At 35.4% G+C, this 18487-nt stretch overlaps 1 protein-coding gene across 1 annotated transcript in view; it reads right to left on the bottom strand.

Moving 5' to 3' along the window:
* Positions 1-18487, bottom strand: part of LOC150104743 (ubiquitin carboxyl-terminal hydrolase isozyme L3-like) — a 253981-nt gene that overhangs the window by 116374 nt on the left and 119120 nt on the right. The window contains exon 7 of the mRNA XM_090395923.1: positions 11778-11836. Within this exon, the coding sequence (XP_090252049.1) occupies positions 11778-11836 (59 nt within the window). The remainder of the gene's footprint in view (positions 1-11777; positions 11837-18487) is intronic.

Genomic DNA, 18487 nt, shown 5'->3' with positions numbered 1-18487 from the left:
GACCACTCCTACCCTAATGATCGCCTGCACACACGAAAGGGAGATAGGGGAATCGCGTATTACAAACATCACACAATACCGTCGGCGATAACCATTTAAGCACCTTTAATAACTTTTTTTCGGAATACTGCTCCAATGTGATAATATACCACTCTAACAAACTCTCACGCATTTACTGGTCGTTTCCGAAAACAGCACAATAATGAATGTATTTACACGGTTTAATGTGAACAAAAACGCTAGATTTAATTTTATTTTCAGAAAATTGAATTACAACTTAAATTTTCATTCCTGTATAGGCAATTTCAACCTTATAAAAACTGCACAATGAATTTATGCTGAAATAATTCCTGGACGAACCTTATGTATGGGAGAGCCAGATTAATGATATTAAATTCCAAGATACTAATTTTATGAAATTTGATGAATCCTGCAGGTTCTGCAAGCTAGAACAAATTATGTAATAAATATCTTTGAAGAATTTGCAAACAATCATTCTGTTCAGAGCCAGGCCTAGAGATGATAGTATTAAAACCCGAGTTCAGCAAAACCAGCAAAGGCAGATTCTGAAAACCACAAAACAAAAAAAAAATAGTTATGCTTAAAGTTTGGAAAATATTTTATACATCGGTAAACATATTTCGTGTGCGTGTGTGTACGCGCGCGCATAAACAAATATTATTAAAAATTGCACTATTAATTGCATTAATAGTACAAACGTCATATTTATTAAAATTTCACGTAATATTAATATTTCACGTAAAAGCTAACATCTTCAGAACAAAAAGAAAAAAATGAAATAAAATAAACTGAACAAATACGAGATTATGATTCAATTATCAAGCAGTGAAATATTTATCAATGTATAATTTTCCTATTGTGGATGATTACAACCAAATTCTTGCTACATTCAAGCTGGCACGAAAGCACCTTGAATGAACAAATGAAGTCATTCCTTTGTTTATCAAAAATCAACTCAACGTTAGCCAAAGATATAATATTCACTGATATCTATCATACTAATAGTTAAAAACTCAGCAATATCATCAGTCCAACAAGCGAATGTAATCTGATATATATACTCTCTGTCACAGGAAAATGAATGCATCAGGTTTGATTAAATTTGTGAGCTTCTGTAGCTCAGTCAGTATAGACGGAACCCTTTATCTGGTCCTTACCTCGCATTTTGACTAAATGCGAGTTAGCCGGTCTCACACGGAGGCAGGGAGTTTTTTCACCCAGAAACTAGGGTTTTTCATCTCCAAAACAGTAAATTTGTAATTATCATTTTGTAAAAATATACCTATTGGCCAGAAGTGGGGAATTTTCCACATGGAATTTACATGCAGAGATTAAAAAAAGTGAAAGAAACTTCACAGGTTTTATATTTTTTAAAAAAAATATAAAACCTGAAATATATTTCTTAAATTTAATCATAAAAATTATTATTATTATGCAACACCTCCAGGTAGGGTAGTCCAAAGACTCATTGAGGGAGGGCATCTGCTCTACAACTCTCCATCTCCACCAACTACCTTTATCATTCACACCAATGCCATCTATCACCAACCACCACTAGTACTTTCACAGACAATCACAAACATCCATGCCCATGGCGGGATTCGAACCCGCAGCGCAGATATGCTAACCAAATTTATCTTATGATTTAATCATAAGATAAATTGGCTTATCTTATGATTAAATTCTTGCCTTCGATGATTTGCAAAATCCAAATAACATGTTAACAAAATTCATTCTAGTTTGTTAATTCGTGCAAAAAGGCTGTGATGCAATTTACAAGTAAGGAAACATATATACAAAATAACACAGCAAGTGCTAATGTAATACCATATCTTGATGTTCTCACTTGTCATTACTCATGGTTCTTTCTCCTTTAAATTTTAAATATGAAAGAGGAGTATGCCAATGAGCAAACAAAACAATATTTTCATTGGGTCTGCTAGTGGGTTTGTTGATAACATTTTGATTACAAGAATAACATCATCATAACGTAATATGTTAGTCAACGTCACTATCTAACAATATTCTAATTACAACCTCATTATAGTTTGTGATTGCATTACTACAAGCATGAGGGCAATCAAATGTATGTTTACCACTCTGAGTGACATGTCAGGTTTGGACCAATGTAGTTTATTTCTCTTAACCAGTAATTGTGCATTTAAAGTGATTTTGTAGAGTGCATTACAGTACAGTTTCTCATTTTCTGTTTAATAAAAGGCAAACTGTATGATTTTGACTGCTGTCTGAACAGTGCAGTGTACATTTAATTCAAAATGATGGAAAAACAGTACATATTTTTCAATGTCATTTGTTATCTCAGTGGTATGGAGAGAACTTATAGGCTGTGCAAATACTTTCTACTTCTGTTTAGTCGATATCTCCAGCTTTTTTTTTACAAACTTTCATCAAGCCGTGTGAGTATTATTTCATGATGGTAAGTTGCCAGTTCCTGAACCACCTGAGATGTGGACTTTGGATGAACAAATGGCTACTAATTCAAGTGCAGAATCATGGTCTCCAGATTTTCACATATCATTTATATGAGCAACCCAATTGATAACCCAAGAAAAGATCAACAGGCATGTGATAGATCTTAGAAAAAAGCAAGAAGAAATCTTAGGGGCCTCCTTGGAAAAGATAAAAAGATCACTGCACTTCAAAAGCTTCAGTAGAATGTAGAATTATTTATTGTATTCAGCAATGGTAACAAATTACTGGAACTGATGGGGAGAAAACATGATTCTGATGAATGCGATGCTTTTATGAAATTGAAAATAAATATGCTTCTATTCCGACAGCATATGAAGGAATCCTTATATCCATCAAGATTACTTCCACTTCATCCTACTGCAGGATTTCTCCTATCCTAGTCAACATCTTATGATGTTGACTAGAATAGGAGATAAGAAGACTGTTACCTATAAACAAAAACAATCAAATCAAGTCTGCAAAAAAAAAAAACCTAAATGACAGAAAATAATGACCTTCTATATGTTTCATACATGCAAAAACTATTAAAAAAGAAAAGCAAGCAAGCAAAATAAGCTAGCCCACACATGGCACACATATAGTGTAATGGAAATGACTTACATCCTAAGGAAGAAATCTAACTCACTGGCACCCAATCCTTGGGTGCCAGTGATTAATTCCAGTACATGTGCTAGTTATGCAATGAAAACTGCATTTTGGTCTTCATGAAAAGTAGTATTTATTACTGTCAGATTTTAACAAATATTTACTCCGTCTTGAATATTAGGTTTCATCAAAATCAGTGTCTGTTCTCGAGTTGTTTCATGATGTTAGAAGCCACATGGACCAAGAGGCAAATGAAGTGAAGCTAAAATGTGCTTGCTTGCAAACTGCACTTAACAAAAAGATAATATGATAACTAATATTTAAGGAATTGACAGCGTATACTATAAATATAGATTAAACTTTAATTTATACTTTCCGATATCTCGGCGAACGTCACGTTGCCATCTTCTTGGGAACTTACTACTAAGACATGTGCACACAAGTACTAATAACAGCAAATGAGACTGAAGCTAGCGATTTCCTAGAGTCCTGATGGTGCCCCCTGGCGGGCTATATTGGTAGCTCTTGGCCTTTGGGCTGAAGTTCTTCTGATAAACGTTTCCCAAATTTGGGGCAGTCTCATGCATCCAAATTTGTTGAGGTTTGGCATGTTCCTAAGGGCTGAGGCTGATTCCATGAATAGTCTTTCATACTTGAACTTGCTGCGGTGTATTACCGTGGCTTTCTTCCATCTTATTCTGGTGCGAATATCCAGAGTGTGATCTGCAAGCTCAGAGTGGCTGTACTGGTGAAATCGGATGTAATCCTTGTGTTCTGAGATTCTGATATTTGCTGTCCTGCCTGTTTGGCCAAAGTAGGACAGTTTACAGCTGCAAGGGACCTGGTATACACCAGGTAGGTCTAGGGGGAGTGGTTGGTCTTTGGTGGAGCGGATAAGGGATGCCAGTTTTCTATGTGGTCTGTAACAAGTGGTCAAGTCATGTTTTTTTAGGATTTTATTGATTTTTTCCGAGGTGTCTCGGATGTAGGGAATGGTGATGGATTTAGAGTAATCTTTATTGTGAAGAGGAGGGGGTGGTGGGTTGTGGATAACTAAGTTAAGTATTTTTTGGATTTTTTGGAGGGGGTAGCCGTTCTCAAGAAAGCAAAACCTCCAAAATCCAACATATCCATTAGTGAATAAAAGGCCAACGGCTACCCCCTCCAAAAAATACTTAACCCAGTTATCCACAACCCACCACCCCCTCCCCTTCACAATAAAGATTACTCTAAATCCATCACCATTCCCTACATCCGAGACACCTCGGAAAAAATCAATAAAATCCTAAAAAAACATGACTTGACCACTTGTTACAGACCACATAGAAAACTGGCATCCCTTATCCGCTCCACCAAAGACCAACCACTCCCCCTAGACCTACCTGGTGTATACCAGGTCCCTTGCAGCTGTAAACTGTCCTACTTTGGCCAAACAGGCAGGACAGCAAATATCAGAATCTCAGAACACAAGGATTACATCCGATTTCACCAGTACAGCCACTCTGGGCTTGCAGACCATGCTCTGGATACTCGCCACAGAATAAGATGGAAGAAAGCCACAGTAATACACCGCAGCAGGTTCAAGTATGAAAGACTATTCATGGAATCAGCCTCGGTCCTTAGGAACATGCCAAACCTCAACAAATTTGGATGCATGAGACTGCCCCAAATTTGGGAAACGTTTATCAGAAGAACTTCAGCCCAAAGGCCAAGAACTACCAATATAGCCCGCCAGGGGGCACCATCAGGACTCTAGGAAAACGCTAGCTTCCTAGCTTTAGTCTCATTTGCTGTTATTAGTACTTGTGTGCATGTCTCTTAGTAGTAAGTTCCCAAGAAGATGGCACCGTGACGTTCGCCGAAATATCGGAAAGTATAAATTAAAGGTTATTTAATCTATATTTCTAGTATACGCTGTCAATTCCTTAAATATTAGTTATCATGTTTAACCAGTGTATAAGCCTCTCAACAAGAACTTAACAAAAAGCTGCACTTTCTCATCTGTAACGTTTTCCCAATCTATCCAAGACATTTGTCATCTCTTATGTAAGCATCATTTTAATAGATTGTATTTATTTCATACCTTTTTCACTAATTACAAAAATCTTGTTTTTGTCATCATTAGAGGATAACATAAATATTTTTGTCTCTTTCAGGCATACATGCTGGATTGTCTATTTGTGTAACATCAGCCATTATGAACAGACAGATAAAAGGAATTTTTTGTCTGTCTCCCTTTGCCACCAATGTTCCTTTAACACTTTCATTGCCAAGCTGAAAATTGGAATTTCGTGTGGTGGCCAAATTTTTTTTATTATTATTTTTTATTTAGTTAGTGATGTCCACGCGATAACGCGTGATCGGCCGTTTGGTGAGAACTCTCATCGCGCGATATCATTCGTTGCCAAGCTGAAAATTGGAATTTCGTGTGGTGGCCAATTTTTTTTATTTAGTTAGCAATGTCCACGCGATAACACGTGATCGGCCGTTTGGTGAGAACTCGCATCATGTGATCGCGCGATATCGTTCGTTGCCAAGCTGAAAATTAGAATTTCGTGTGGTGGCCAAATTTTTTTTATTTTTGTATTTAGTTAGCAATGTCAACGCGATAACGCGTGATCGGCCGTTTGGTGAGAACTCGCATCACGTGATTGGCAACGAACGTGTTAAGCATGCATGTTTATTCAAGTAATTTTGTGTGAAGCACTTCGGCACTGGTTAAACTTACCAAGAATGACTGTGCTTATTTTGTTTATTTCTTGTATTCAGAAAGCAGTCATTTCATTCATTCAACTGTTTTCATACAGGGTAGATTTTATGCAGCTGGAAATATATCATACATGCTTTGTTCAATTTATTTCCAATAGTTCTGTTTTTTAATTTCTGCTCTGAAGATGCTAGCAGTTAAAGACAGTGAGATATTAGTTTTAATAAATGAATTATTAATTATAAATGCTTTCTTTTAAGACATCATGGAATTTCTTTTTCAGCCCTGCATTCTATAACAATAATTTTTTTACTATCCGTCCATACAATACAATACAACATGAAAATATTCTTTCTGCAGAAGCATTTGAATATGATACTAATATAAAATCAGCATCAAGTTAAGAAAATTAATTTTCTCTTCAAGATTTTAAATATTTTATTCCATTTATAGATAGATGATGAAACCCTGTTTTGACATGCTTATTATTACAAATCTCATATCTTTCAGAGGAAGACAGAGGATGAGCTGGCCAGATGAAATCACAGAAAAAGCAGGAAACAAATCGATGAGAATAGTCTCTGAGAGAGAAATGTAGAAATTTGAGAGAGGCCTTTGCCTATCAGTGGGATGCAACAGTCTGAAATTATCTAATTATTTTCCCTTTAATGTGTTCAGGCTCAAATGACCTGTTGACCAAATAACAGCTTCATATCAAAATTTAATTAATGCTATTGATAGAAATTTATATAAATAAATCTACTTATATATACATAGAATTCAATATCTGTAAATATGTGTATCTGTAGTCAGTTTACCTTCTGGAATGAAAAAAAAAAAAAAAAAGCCGCTATTTTCATATGAGACCATCTAGTGTACTTTCAGAAGAAAAGCTTTAATAAAAGTTCACTGAATCTCTGAGTTGGTTTCAACCTGAGTCTTTCTATCTGACATGCATCATCACTATTGACTAAGCTAGACAGTCTTATATAAGTACAAGGCAAAGTGCACCTTTTATTGATTTCACACAATCCAACAAATATGGCAACAAAACATGCAATAATGGTCAACTAATGATCAAATGAGATACATGTTTACATGTAAATGTTTATGTACATGTAAACAAGTAACAATAACCAGCATTTCAAAAAATGCAGACAGCAATTTACTTAAATTTATAACATAAAACATTAAAAAAACTTTTGAAGTGATGTGTGAATACCACAGCATGCTACATTTTAGCTAGCACAGAATAACAATTCAATATATTATTCAAATGAAACCATAAAAAAAATTAAGCATACATAATACTGTAAGCATTAACATAAAATTTTAGTTTCATACCATAGGGCAAGAAACTAAAATTTTGGCAGTTGTAACTTTAGCAGGTGAAATTGTAAAACACATTCCATACAATACAAATTTAACTGATTTCCCACCACCACTCTATTCTGAATACAAGGACTATCTTTCTTAAACAAAATAATTAAAAGCAGATAATTCTAATAAGTGAACAGATGCAATATCTATTTTTCTGACATTCACAAATCTCAAGAAAATTGTGATGATTACCACAGTTCTTCTTTCTTTTACATGTTAGGTTCATTAATGGCCTATCATTGTCAAGTTGTTTCATTTCACAGAAACCCAATTATGGCTATGACAGAGCAGATAATCTTGTTAACAATACTGACAGTTATAGCATTGTCTATTTTATCTGTTTTAGTGGGATGAAAAACAATTTCCACATGGGAAAACCTCTATATTTGCCCAGGAGCTGAAAACCCTATGATGGTTCTTTGTATCCCAGAGAAGACTTGAAACAGGTCTTTCTAACCCAAAGATAATGTTATCAAGTGCATTACAGAGACTCTTATTCATCATCATTATTATTTTTAGAACAAATAACCAATGTAGCTGATCAATTGAGAAATAAGCTTCTAATTTCCTTCATTTTTAATATCATTCCATCAGTGATGCCATCTGTTCATTTGTAACATAAAAGTTGAATACCCCCCCCTCCACCTGAGATTCAACCGAGACATTGGAATGGCTGAATCTCAAAGAGGTGAATACATTATATGTTGTATTTTTTACTAAATAATTTAAGGAAATTAACGTCAACCAGGATATACATTAAAATAAATTTTATTATACTTCAATATTTCGGCAACGTCATGTTGCATTTTTCAAGAAACTTAAGAACAAGACACGTGCAACGTGCACGCAGGCACAACAAACAGTAAGTGAGGAAGAAGCAGAAAGCCAGTATTTCTCCTAAAGTCCTGATGGTGCCCCCTAGCGGGCAATGTTGGTATTCTTGGGTGATTGGGCTGAAGGTCTTCTGATGTAGGTTTCCCAAATTTCAGGCAGTCTCATGCAGCCAAATTTGTTAAGGTTTGGATTGTTTCTTAGGGCTGAAGCTGATTCCATGAAAACCCTTTCATATTTGTATTTACTACGGTGTATTATCATGGCTTTCTTCCACCGTACTCTATGGCAGGTGTCTAGCGCATGGTCAGCAAGACCAGAGTGGCTGTATTGGAAAAACCTGATGTAGTCCTTATGTCCCGAAATTCTAATATTTGCTGTCCTGCCTGTTTGGCCAAAGTAGGACAGCTTACAGCTGCAAGGGACCTGGTATACACCAGGAAGGTCGGGGGGGGGGGGGGTCTTTAGTGGAGCAGATAAGGGATGCCAATTTTTTATATGGTCTGTAACAAGAAGTTAAGTCATGTTTTTTTAGGATTTTTGTAATTTTTTCCGAGGTGCCTCGGATATAGGGTATGGTGATGGATTTAGAGTGATCCTTGTTGTGAGTGGGGGTGGGGGGTTGTGGTTTACTAGTTTCAATATTTTTTGGATTTATTTTTTTTAGGGGGGAGGTAGCCATTGGCTGAGAAAGTGTTGAGAATGTGGTTTAGTTCTGTGGTTAGGGCACTGACATTTGAACAGATAAGTTTAGCCCTGTTGTGTAGTGTCTTAATGACTCCATATTGTTGCGAGGAGGGGTGGTGGTGGGATTGTTGGTGAATGTATCTGCCTGTATGGGTGGGTTTTCAATAGACTGAGAAAACCAAGGTTCCATCAGGCTGGCGGGTGACTAGTGTGTCTAAGAAAGGAAGGCAGTTGTTTTTTTGATTCTTCCAGGGTGAATTTGATTCTTGGGTGTTGGTTGTTTAAGTGTGTTAGTTTTTGTGGGTCAGAATTTAAGGCTTTCTCTTCAAAAGTCTCTATATAAAAGTTGGCCTGACCAAAGCTAAACCACCAAAAGCCAACATGCCCAGTAAGGAAATTAAATCTCTACTAGAATTAAAGAAAAACAAGAAAATAATAATCGCCAAAGCTGATAAAGGGAACACCACAGTATTGCTTAACCAAAAGGATTACACAGGTAAGCTGAAAGCTCTATTGTTAGATCGGGCTACTTACCTCTGTATCAAGTACAATCCCACCAACTCACAAATTAGAAAACTCCACAGGCTCCTTAAGAAGGTCACTTCTTGGCTTGTGGAAATCACTAACAAATTAAAACCATTTAACTCCATACCCCCCCCCCCTGTATTTATGGACTCCCAAAAATATATAAGGAAAATGTGCCATTATGTCCCATAGTGGATAGCATTGATTCCCCCTCCCCCACATACAAACTAGCTAAACATTTGGCCAAAGCTCTCTCACACTATACTGGCAACACACCTTCACACATAAAAAACTCAGCCCCACTTCAAAGCCGGCATAGAAAACCTTACACTCAAATACACTGACATAATGGTCAGTTTTGATGTCTCCTCCTTATTCACAAATGTCCTTCCACTCAAAGAATCCTTAGAGCTAATCCAAGCTAAATTTCCTCCCGATATCACAGTCCTATTTCAGTTCACAATGAACTCAGGCTATTTTGTTTGGCAAGGAAAATTCTACAAACAAATAGAAGGGACAGCCATGGGTTCTCCACTCTCCCCACCCTTGGCCAACTTTCATATGGAGACTTTTGAAGAGGAAGCCTTAAACTTTGCCCCACAAAAACCAACCATTTGGCTTCGCTATGTTGATAATGTGTTTGCTATTTGGCCACATGGCTCCGATGCACTCCTCTCCTTCCTAACACACTTAAACAACCAACACCCAAGAATCAAATTCACCCTGGAAGAAGAAAAAACAACTGCCTTCCTTTCTTAGACACACTAGTCACCTGCCAGCCTGATGGAACCTTGGTTTTCTCAGTCTATTGAAAACCCACCCATACAGGCAGATACATTCACCAACAATCCCACCACTCCTCCTCGCAACAATATGGAGTCATTAAGACACTACACAACAGGGCTAAACTTATCTGTTCAAATGACAATGCCCTAACCAAAGAACTAAACCACATTCTCAACACTTTCTCAGCCAATGGCTACCCCCCCCCCCAAAAAAAAAAATCCAAAAAATATTGAAACCAGTAAACCACAAACCCACCCCCACAACAAGGATCACTCTAAATCTATCGCCATACCCTATATCTGAGGCACCTCAGAAAATATTACAAAAATCCTAAAAAAACATGACTTAACTCTTGTTACAGACCATATAAATAATTGGCATCCCTTATCTGCTCCACTAAAGACCCCCCCCCCCGACCTTCCTGGTGTATACCAGGTCCCTTGCAGCAGTAAGCTGTCCTACTTTGGCCAAACAGGGCAGGGCAACAAATATTAGAATTTCAGAACACAAGGACTACATTCAGTTTCACCAATACAGCCACTCTGGTCTTGCTGACCATGTGCTGGATACCTGCCATAGAATACAATGGAAGAAAGCCACAATAATACACTGTAGTAAATACAAATATGAAAGAGTCATGGAATCAGCTTCAGCCCTAAGAAACAATCCAAACCTCAACAAATTTGGCTGCACGAGACTGCCTGAAATTTGGGAAACCTACATCAGAAGACCTTCAGCCCAATCGCCCAAGAATACCAACATTGCCCGCTAGAGGGCATCATCAGGACTTTAGGAGAAATACTGGCTTCCTGCTTCTTACTCACTTACTGTTTGTTGTGCCTGCTTGCACGTGTCTTGTTCTTAAGTTTCTTGAATATGGCAACGTGACATTGCCGAAATATTGAAGTATATTAAAATTTATTTTAATGTATATCCTAGTTGACGTTGTTAATTTCCTTAAATTATTTAGTAAAAAATGCATAACCAACATCTAAGCCTTTCCATGAATATTATATGTTGTAATGTAAGGTAATCTCAACCAACCAGAGAGAAACAAAACTAACTTCTCTCACCCACATTAAATATCCAAAAAGGTCAGTTTTCAACTTTAATATTTATCAGAGTATTAACATACCATTAATTTAAATAATACATTTTAAAAATGCTGAAAATTACATAAACATAGCTTAAAAATATAAGACAGTACAATAACTCATTTAAAATAATCATCAGCCTTACTCAATAGATGCGAAGATTACTTTATTATTACCAACCGTTAATTAACCTTTTCTAAAATTTTGTACTTACTTTTGTTTCACAAAGATTAAAATGGTTCAACAAGATAAAATCTATTTTGACTTGGCCTTTACCCCTCTCTCTCTCTCTCTCATTGCCTTTCTAATTTTCACTTCACAAGCAATGCCCTCTACCACACACACACACACACACACACACACACACACACCTATTCTCAGTTGTTTTTCCTTTTTAGAACTATGGTATGCACAAAAAGTTCAAATAAAATCCAATGGATTCATAATAGTATGCATAAAAATAACATGCTGGCTACTCACTTGGTTGGTTTGGGTGAATATTTACTAGAAAACTAACAAAATCCAGAAATTAAGGTTCTCATGCTTAGTCATTTTAGATTATTAACTCCTCACCCTTTTGGTTATATGTTTTATTGCTGAATTAGCCACACTCAAATATACTTTGCAGGAAAAAAAAGCTATCAAGATATCAAAAAGAGATAAAATACCTGAATGAAATTTTCTTCACATGTAGTTCCATGATTAACTGGAGAAGGTTTTCGTCCATCTGAAATAAAATATTCATTATAGTCTTTGCACATTTTAGTAGGACTAAAAATACAAATGTGTATTAGATCCTATAAATTATAATTATCTTTCTCCCCCATGATCAACTAAAGAGATGTTAAAATGGAATTCCAGATAAAAAATTTGATAAGTGGAGAAACTCAGTCTTTATAGGTATAGTTGAGGCATAATTCAGTGTTAGTCAACTTGAAAAAAAAAAAAAAATAAAATAAATAAATAAATAACATCCATCACTTTGGTATTCTTCTTCTTCCTAACATGGAATATAGGCCATGTGGCCTGTTCCGGTCTCATGCCATCTCTTTCTTGGTCTTCCGATTCTTCTTTTTCCACTTATTTTGTATCTGTATAATATTTTTGGTAGTCTGCTGTTGTCCATTCGATTTAAACGTTCTAGCCATTTTTGTTTATACTGTCTTATGTAGTAATTAATTGGTTTGATTTTTAGGGATTGTAAGATTTCTTCATTTGTTTTGTGGTCCCACTTGGTATATCCAGCTGTTTTTCTGAGGAACTTCATTTCTGCTATTTGAATTCGTTTTTCATCTTTCCTTTTCATGGTCCATGTTTCGCTTCCGTATAGTAGAGTTGGTTTTGACAAGACATTATATAGTCTGATTCTAGTGTGTTTTTGTACCAGGGATGACTTAAATATACTGTTTATTATGCCATTTACTTTGACAAAGTTTGATATTTTAGTGTCTATGTCTTTTTCTTCTTCGTATGATAGATCACATCCCAAGTATCTGAAAGTGTTTACTTGTTCTAGTATTGTATTATCTATCACTATTTTACTTCTTATTGGGTTTTCTCCTTTGAATGCCATTATTTTTGTTTTTTCTTTGGATATTGTCATATTATATTGCTTTGAGATATCATTTAATGATTTTAATGATCTTAGTAAGTCATCTTCTGATGTAGCTAATACTATTTGATCATCTGCAAATAGTAGCGTATCTATCTTCATTTGCAGGGTCATTTGTATACCAAATGGGTTATGCTGTTTCCAGATTATTAATATTTCATTTATATATATATTGAAAAGCAGAGGTGAGAGAGTACATCCTTGTCGTACTCCTCTTGATATATCTTTCCATTCTGAGGTGTGTTCTAATTTAACTGCTATTTTATTTCCTGTATATATTTCTTGAATAGATTGTAAAAGTTGGTTTGGTATGTTTAAATTGGTTAATATTTTAAACAATTTTTGTCGACTAATTTTGTCAAAAGCTTTTTCATAATCAATAAACGCCACATGTGTTTCTTTTTGAAATTCTCTTCTCTTTTCTATTAATAATTTTAAAGTAAAAATTGGATCTATGCAGGATCGGCCTTTTCGGAAGCCATTTTGTTCTTCTAGTAATTTGTTTTCTACAATGCTGCTTAGTTTCTCTTTTAATATTCCTGCATATATTTTATATCCTGTATTCAGCAGGCTAATTCCCCTATAATTATTGCAATTGTCTTTATTTCCTTTTTTATAGATTGGGATGGCCAGTGCTTTTTTCCAAGAGTTAGGGGTTTTTCTGGACATCCAAACCATATTAAAAAATTTCAAAAGTCTTTCATTAAATTTTTCACCTGCATTTTTGTATAGTTCTATATTTATATTGTCTTCTCCTGGCATTTTCCTATTTTTCATCTTCTTTATTATATTTTTCAGTTCTAACATTGTGATATTTTCTATTAGGTCATTCTTTGTCTTATAAAATTTTAATTCATTGTTCTCATCTGTCCAGAGATTTTGGAAATAGGTCACCCATTTTTCTAAATCTATTGTTTGTATTTTTATCTTTTCTTTTATTTCTTTATTCATGTATTTTATTACTTTATAGGTTTTGGGTTGTGGCTTAAATAAATCCTTTTCTAGTTCTGTTACGAAATTGTTCCATCTTTCTCTATGTTTTTTCCTTACTTCTCGTTTTGCAATTGCACTATTTCTTTTATACTCTATTTCTGCTTCTATTGTTTTGGAATTTAGCCATTTCTGGTAACTGTCCTTTTTGGTTTTTATCATATTTTCTATTTCTTTGTTCCAATCTCGTAGTCCTCTTTTTCTAATCCATTTGTGCTTTATTTCTAAGGTTTCTGTTGCTGCTTTTGTGAGAATTTGTTTCAAATTTTCCCATTCATCTTCTATGTCCCTTGATTCATGTGTGGTTTCTGTTTTTAAGTTTATGCATTTTTGATATTGTGGTCTAACTTGAGGATCCTGTAATGAAGAAATTTTGTAGCTTGGCTGGTAAGAATTTTCAATTCTATGTGTTTTTAGCCACTTTGGTTTAAAACGAATTTTTGCTGATACCATACAATGATCAGAGTTTAATTCAAAGCCTCGATATGCTCTTACGTCTAAAATTAACTCCGCTAATTTAAAATTTGTGATAATGTAGTCAATTATTGATTTGCATCCTCTAGCTGACCAAGTATATTTATGTATTTCCTTGTGTTTAAACATTGAATTCATTATTCTCATATTATTATAAATATCACTTTGGTAATAATAATAATCGTATGATGATACACGGCTGTGAGTTCACTTTTACGGGGAGGTACTGCACCATCTCAGTCCCCCCCCCCCCCAAAAAAAAATGTTATCCGGGCTCCGGGATCGGCATAGCTGACGAATCAGACCTATGGCTGGGTCAGTATTCCTGACTGTAATCCATGTGTGTTCACTGGGCCGGTTTGCCTGCTTGCAGGATGAAAAATCCCAGATAAACTGGTGGGAAAAAACCCTGCTGCCCAAGCCCAAGATCGGCTAACTTGGCTATGGCTGAGGAAGATCCTTAAGCTCCTCACATTGTCAATGGGAATCAAACCTAAGACACTCCTTCCCCAGGCATAATATAGTTGCAAAGCACATAGCCACTAGGCTAACCGCGCGGACATCACTTTGGTAAAAACATTCTTACCTTCACAATACAATCATTATTGCATATAAAATAAATCAAAAGTACTAGGCTCAAAAAACTAGGAAAAATAATAAGCTTATCAGTCCAAGAGAAGTAATTTTTAATGTCAACAACAAACACAATACTTTATAATATTTATTACATAATATTTATATAATATATATGTAATATAAATAATATAATATACATAAATATTTATATAATATTTTCTGGGGAAAAAATTAAAGATATGACAAACATTACTAAAAAACAGACAGAAAAGAAAAGTAAAAGAGATGGTAGTTCTGGTGTGAACTAATAATTTAAGTAGTAACAAATATAGTATGAGAGAGAGGATATGAAAGATCTGTTGGAAGAAGCGAGAAAGGTTTGCTACCCAGATATGACAGTGCAGAGTTAAGAAAGAGGACAATGACATTAATAGCAAATATTCTATGTGCAGGCTGTGTAGAAGAAATGCATGCGAGTTTTTAGATGTGTGGAGTGTGTTTGATGGTAGAAAAGACTTGTATAAGAGAAACAGCTTGCACTTGAATTCAATTGCTATCAGGAGCCTGGAAATATTACTTATTGGTATGAGACCTAATGCAGAGAGTCAGGGCAACTAGATTATCAAGAGAAGAATGAGAAAAATGTGTAAAGCTATGGTATGCAAATGTGATAAAAATATGAATGGCTATGAACACGGTTATGTATCTGGCAAAGGAATGGAAATATATGCTTTGCACCTTTTCAGTATGTCTGGAGAAGGAAAAGAGAAAGTTCTGCAATAAGGCCAAATAGATTGCATATCTAATTATAACCAGGAGCATAAGAAATGAAGGGGGTTGAGCTCATTGCTTTACTGAATATGATGTGGCCTAAAATTGTTGGCACTAATGAAATCTGGCTACCAGAATCAGATTTGGTAACTGAGATCAAATATAATGGGTATACTATGTTTAGGAATGACAGAAGAGATAGGAGTAGTACTACTAATGATATCAGATGACTTAGGAATCTGGTAAGTATCTAATATTGATGTTCCCATTAGAACAGGATACATGTAGAACTACAACACTGGAAATTATGATCAACTTAGAAGAATACCATCTTTGGTCCCATGATATCAGTTACTGATATCATGGGAAAAATGTCAGCAATGCATGGCAATCTTTGAAAAAAATGCTTAAATGAGGCAGTATCTTCTGAATGTATCCACCTAGTGTTTGAAGAATAAATAGTTTGGGAGTGAAATGGATGTGCAATCTTATTTAGCAAGAGATCCACAAGAAGATGATGTGAAAAGAATATCGTGAGAATAAGAGTGAGAGAAGTTATGAAATATATAATGCTCATGCCAGAAAAGTAACCAGTTTTATGCAGAAAGCTAAACTGGAGTATGAAAAGAAATCGGCTATGCAAGCTAAAGGCAACCCAAAAAATTTTTATCATTATGCCACAAGAAAAAGAAAGAATAACTTTATTAAATGCAGATGGTACTCTAATGTCAGAAGTTAATAAGATTGTTCGATTAATGAATGTTCACTTTGTTAAGATATATCAACCAGGTGTAATGTGCGTGCACACACATTAGAAAAGGAAATAGTAATAAAATGCATTTCTTGTGTTAGTAATGGCTTGGTACAACATGGCAAGTAAGTTCAATGAATACAAGTTTTAATACATCTGATTTTTGACTGTGATGGTGATGAGACAGAGCATGGATATAAAATCTGGTGTGACTTCTCCTTTTAAGGACAGCAAACTGAAGGCTTCCACTTGGCCAATTACAAATAAGTAGGTATACACATGCTGTCCACTGAATTAGAAACTTTTATATTATGCATAGGCAAGCAACTGCCAATACTGATCCTCTTCAAATTCCCTGCACATAGTTTGGTGAAATATGGGCAAAGAACAGCCTTTAATAAATGCCTCGATCAATTGCTTCACACAGATACAAGCCCTCTTAGATCATCTTAGAATCACAAGTTACACCTCCTAGATAAGGAGTGGGTTATTTTAACACTGATAAACCCTGGGATATCTCACCTTTTGAGAAACCAGTTGGTTCTGCTGTTTTTGAAATCATGGCTCCAGTCAGATGGCCACCCACAACAAACCTTTTATCGAACTCTGAAAGATCGTTTGTTTTTCCCCATTATTATCAACACTGTTGATGATTACTGACTAGCAGCATTCTTAAATAATTGCCTAGAACACATGGTGACATTTATATACACTGAATTAGAAACTTTTATGGATGGTATGCACAGGAAGGAAATGCATTGCTCCTTCTCAATTTTCAGAGCAAACTGTATGCAAGGATGAACACCCATCTTGTCAAGTCTTGAAGTATGGATAGGAACCTTGCTACACTGCAACGTTATCAATCACATATCACGCACAAAAAAAATTCACCACTGAACTATTTTAGAATAATAGCAAAATGAGGATCTTTGGACAAGAGATTTATCTGATCTAAGGTGAGAGGTTGTCTAAAAATATTAGTAACAGCACCAGTGATGGATTTTTTTTTCTCTTGCAATACATAAATGTTCACATTTATGTAATATTTGTGCAAACAGAGCTGAATATCTCCTCTTCAAAGCAGAATCCATTCCATAAGTGCATCTGGATAAGTTCCAGATGCACTTATGGAATGGATTCTTCATCCCCATTAAGAGAAGTACAATTTTTTTATAATAATAAAGGCTAACAAGGGAAAAGCAACTGTGATTCAAGACAGGAAAGAATATTAAAGAAAGTTTAATGTCATATGATTATACAACTTATCATCCACTTTCTGATGATATGATACAACCTCTATTCAGTTAAATAGACTAAACAAACTCAGTGATGGCATTGCTGTTGGGAAAGAAACCAAAAAGAAAATTAAAACATATCATGCCTGCCCACCTACTGTATGGTCTCCCCAAAATCCACAAAGTAAGTGTTCTATTATGACAAGGCAGACTACACACATTCACTTTGTTACAAAGGCACGAAGCATCTCTCTCTCTCTCTGCTTTACTAATATTATTCACAGATAAATTTATCCTATATCAAAAACAATTTCCATTTTAAATAAAAAAATCTTGAGGAGATTCATCTCATTCCAAATGACTGTCTTGATGCTGTGTCTCTCTTTATGAATGTTGTACTGTATGAAACATTTGAGTTACTCTGACAAGACTTTCTTGCAGGTATTATTTATCTCTTCAATTTTATCATCCACTCAGGCTTTTCACACCTATAAGAACAAATTTTACCAGCAATTCTTCTCTTATCCTCACAAATTACTTCCATAGCATTCATCACAGACCACTAGTATGACATAAATGTGTGGATGACATCACCACAGTATGGCAAAGTTCTCTATCTGAACTCAAGAATTCCTCAAAAAGATCACTGCTCTTCATCCTCATATGCAATTTACTCTCGAAACTAAGAAAGATCAATGCATTTCATTCCCAGACCTGCTGATTCTTTGTCAACCAAATGGGAACCTTCAGATTTATATCTTTCAGAAAAACACACACAGTATTCCAAGGTTTGAAGGATCAGAGTTTTGTAACATGTCAGGAGTTGAGCAGGAGAGAAATACAGTTTGGAACAAAAAAAGAACACCAAGCTTTTAGAAGGCCAAAGAGACCATGGATCAGGGTGTACCCATGCCAAGACAGGCTAGATGTGAGAGCCAACCCAAGAAGAGAAAACTGGTCCTGATTGGC

The sequence above is a fragment of the Typopeltis vanoorti genome, chromosome 7 (assembly GCF_054136105.1).
Source record: "Typopeltis vanoorti isolate ZY-2024b chromosome 7, IOZ_Tvanoo_1.0, whole genome shotgun sequence".
Lineage (NCBI taxonomy): Eukaryota > Metazoa > Arthropoda > Arachnida > Uropygi > Thelyphonidae > Typopeltis > Typopeltis vanoorti.
This window is presented reverse-complemented; position numbering and strand designations above follow the sequence as displayed.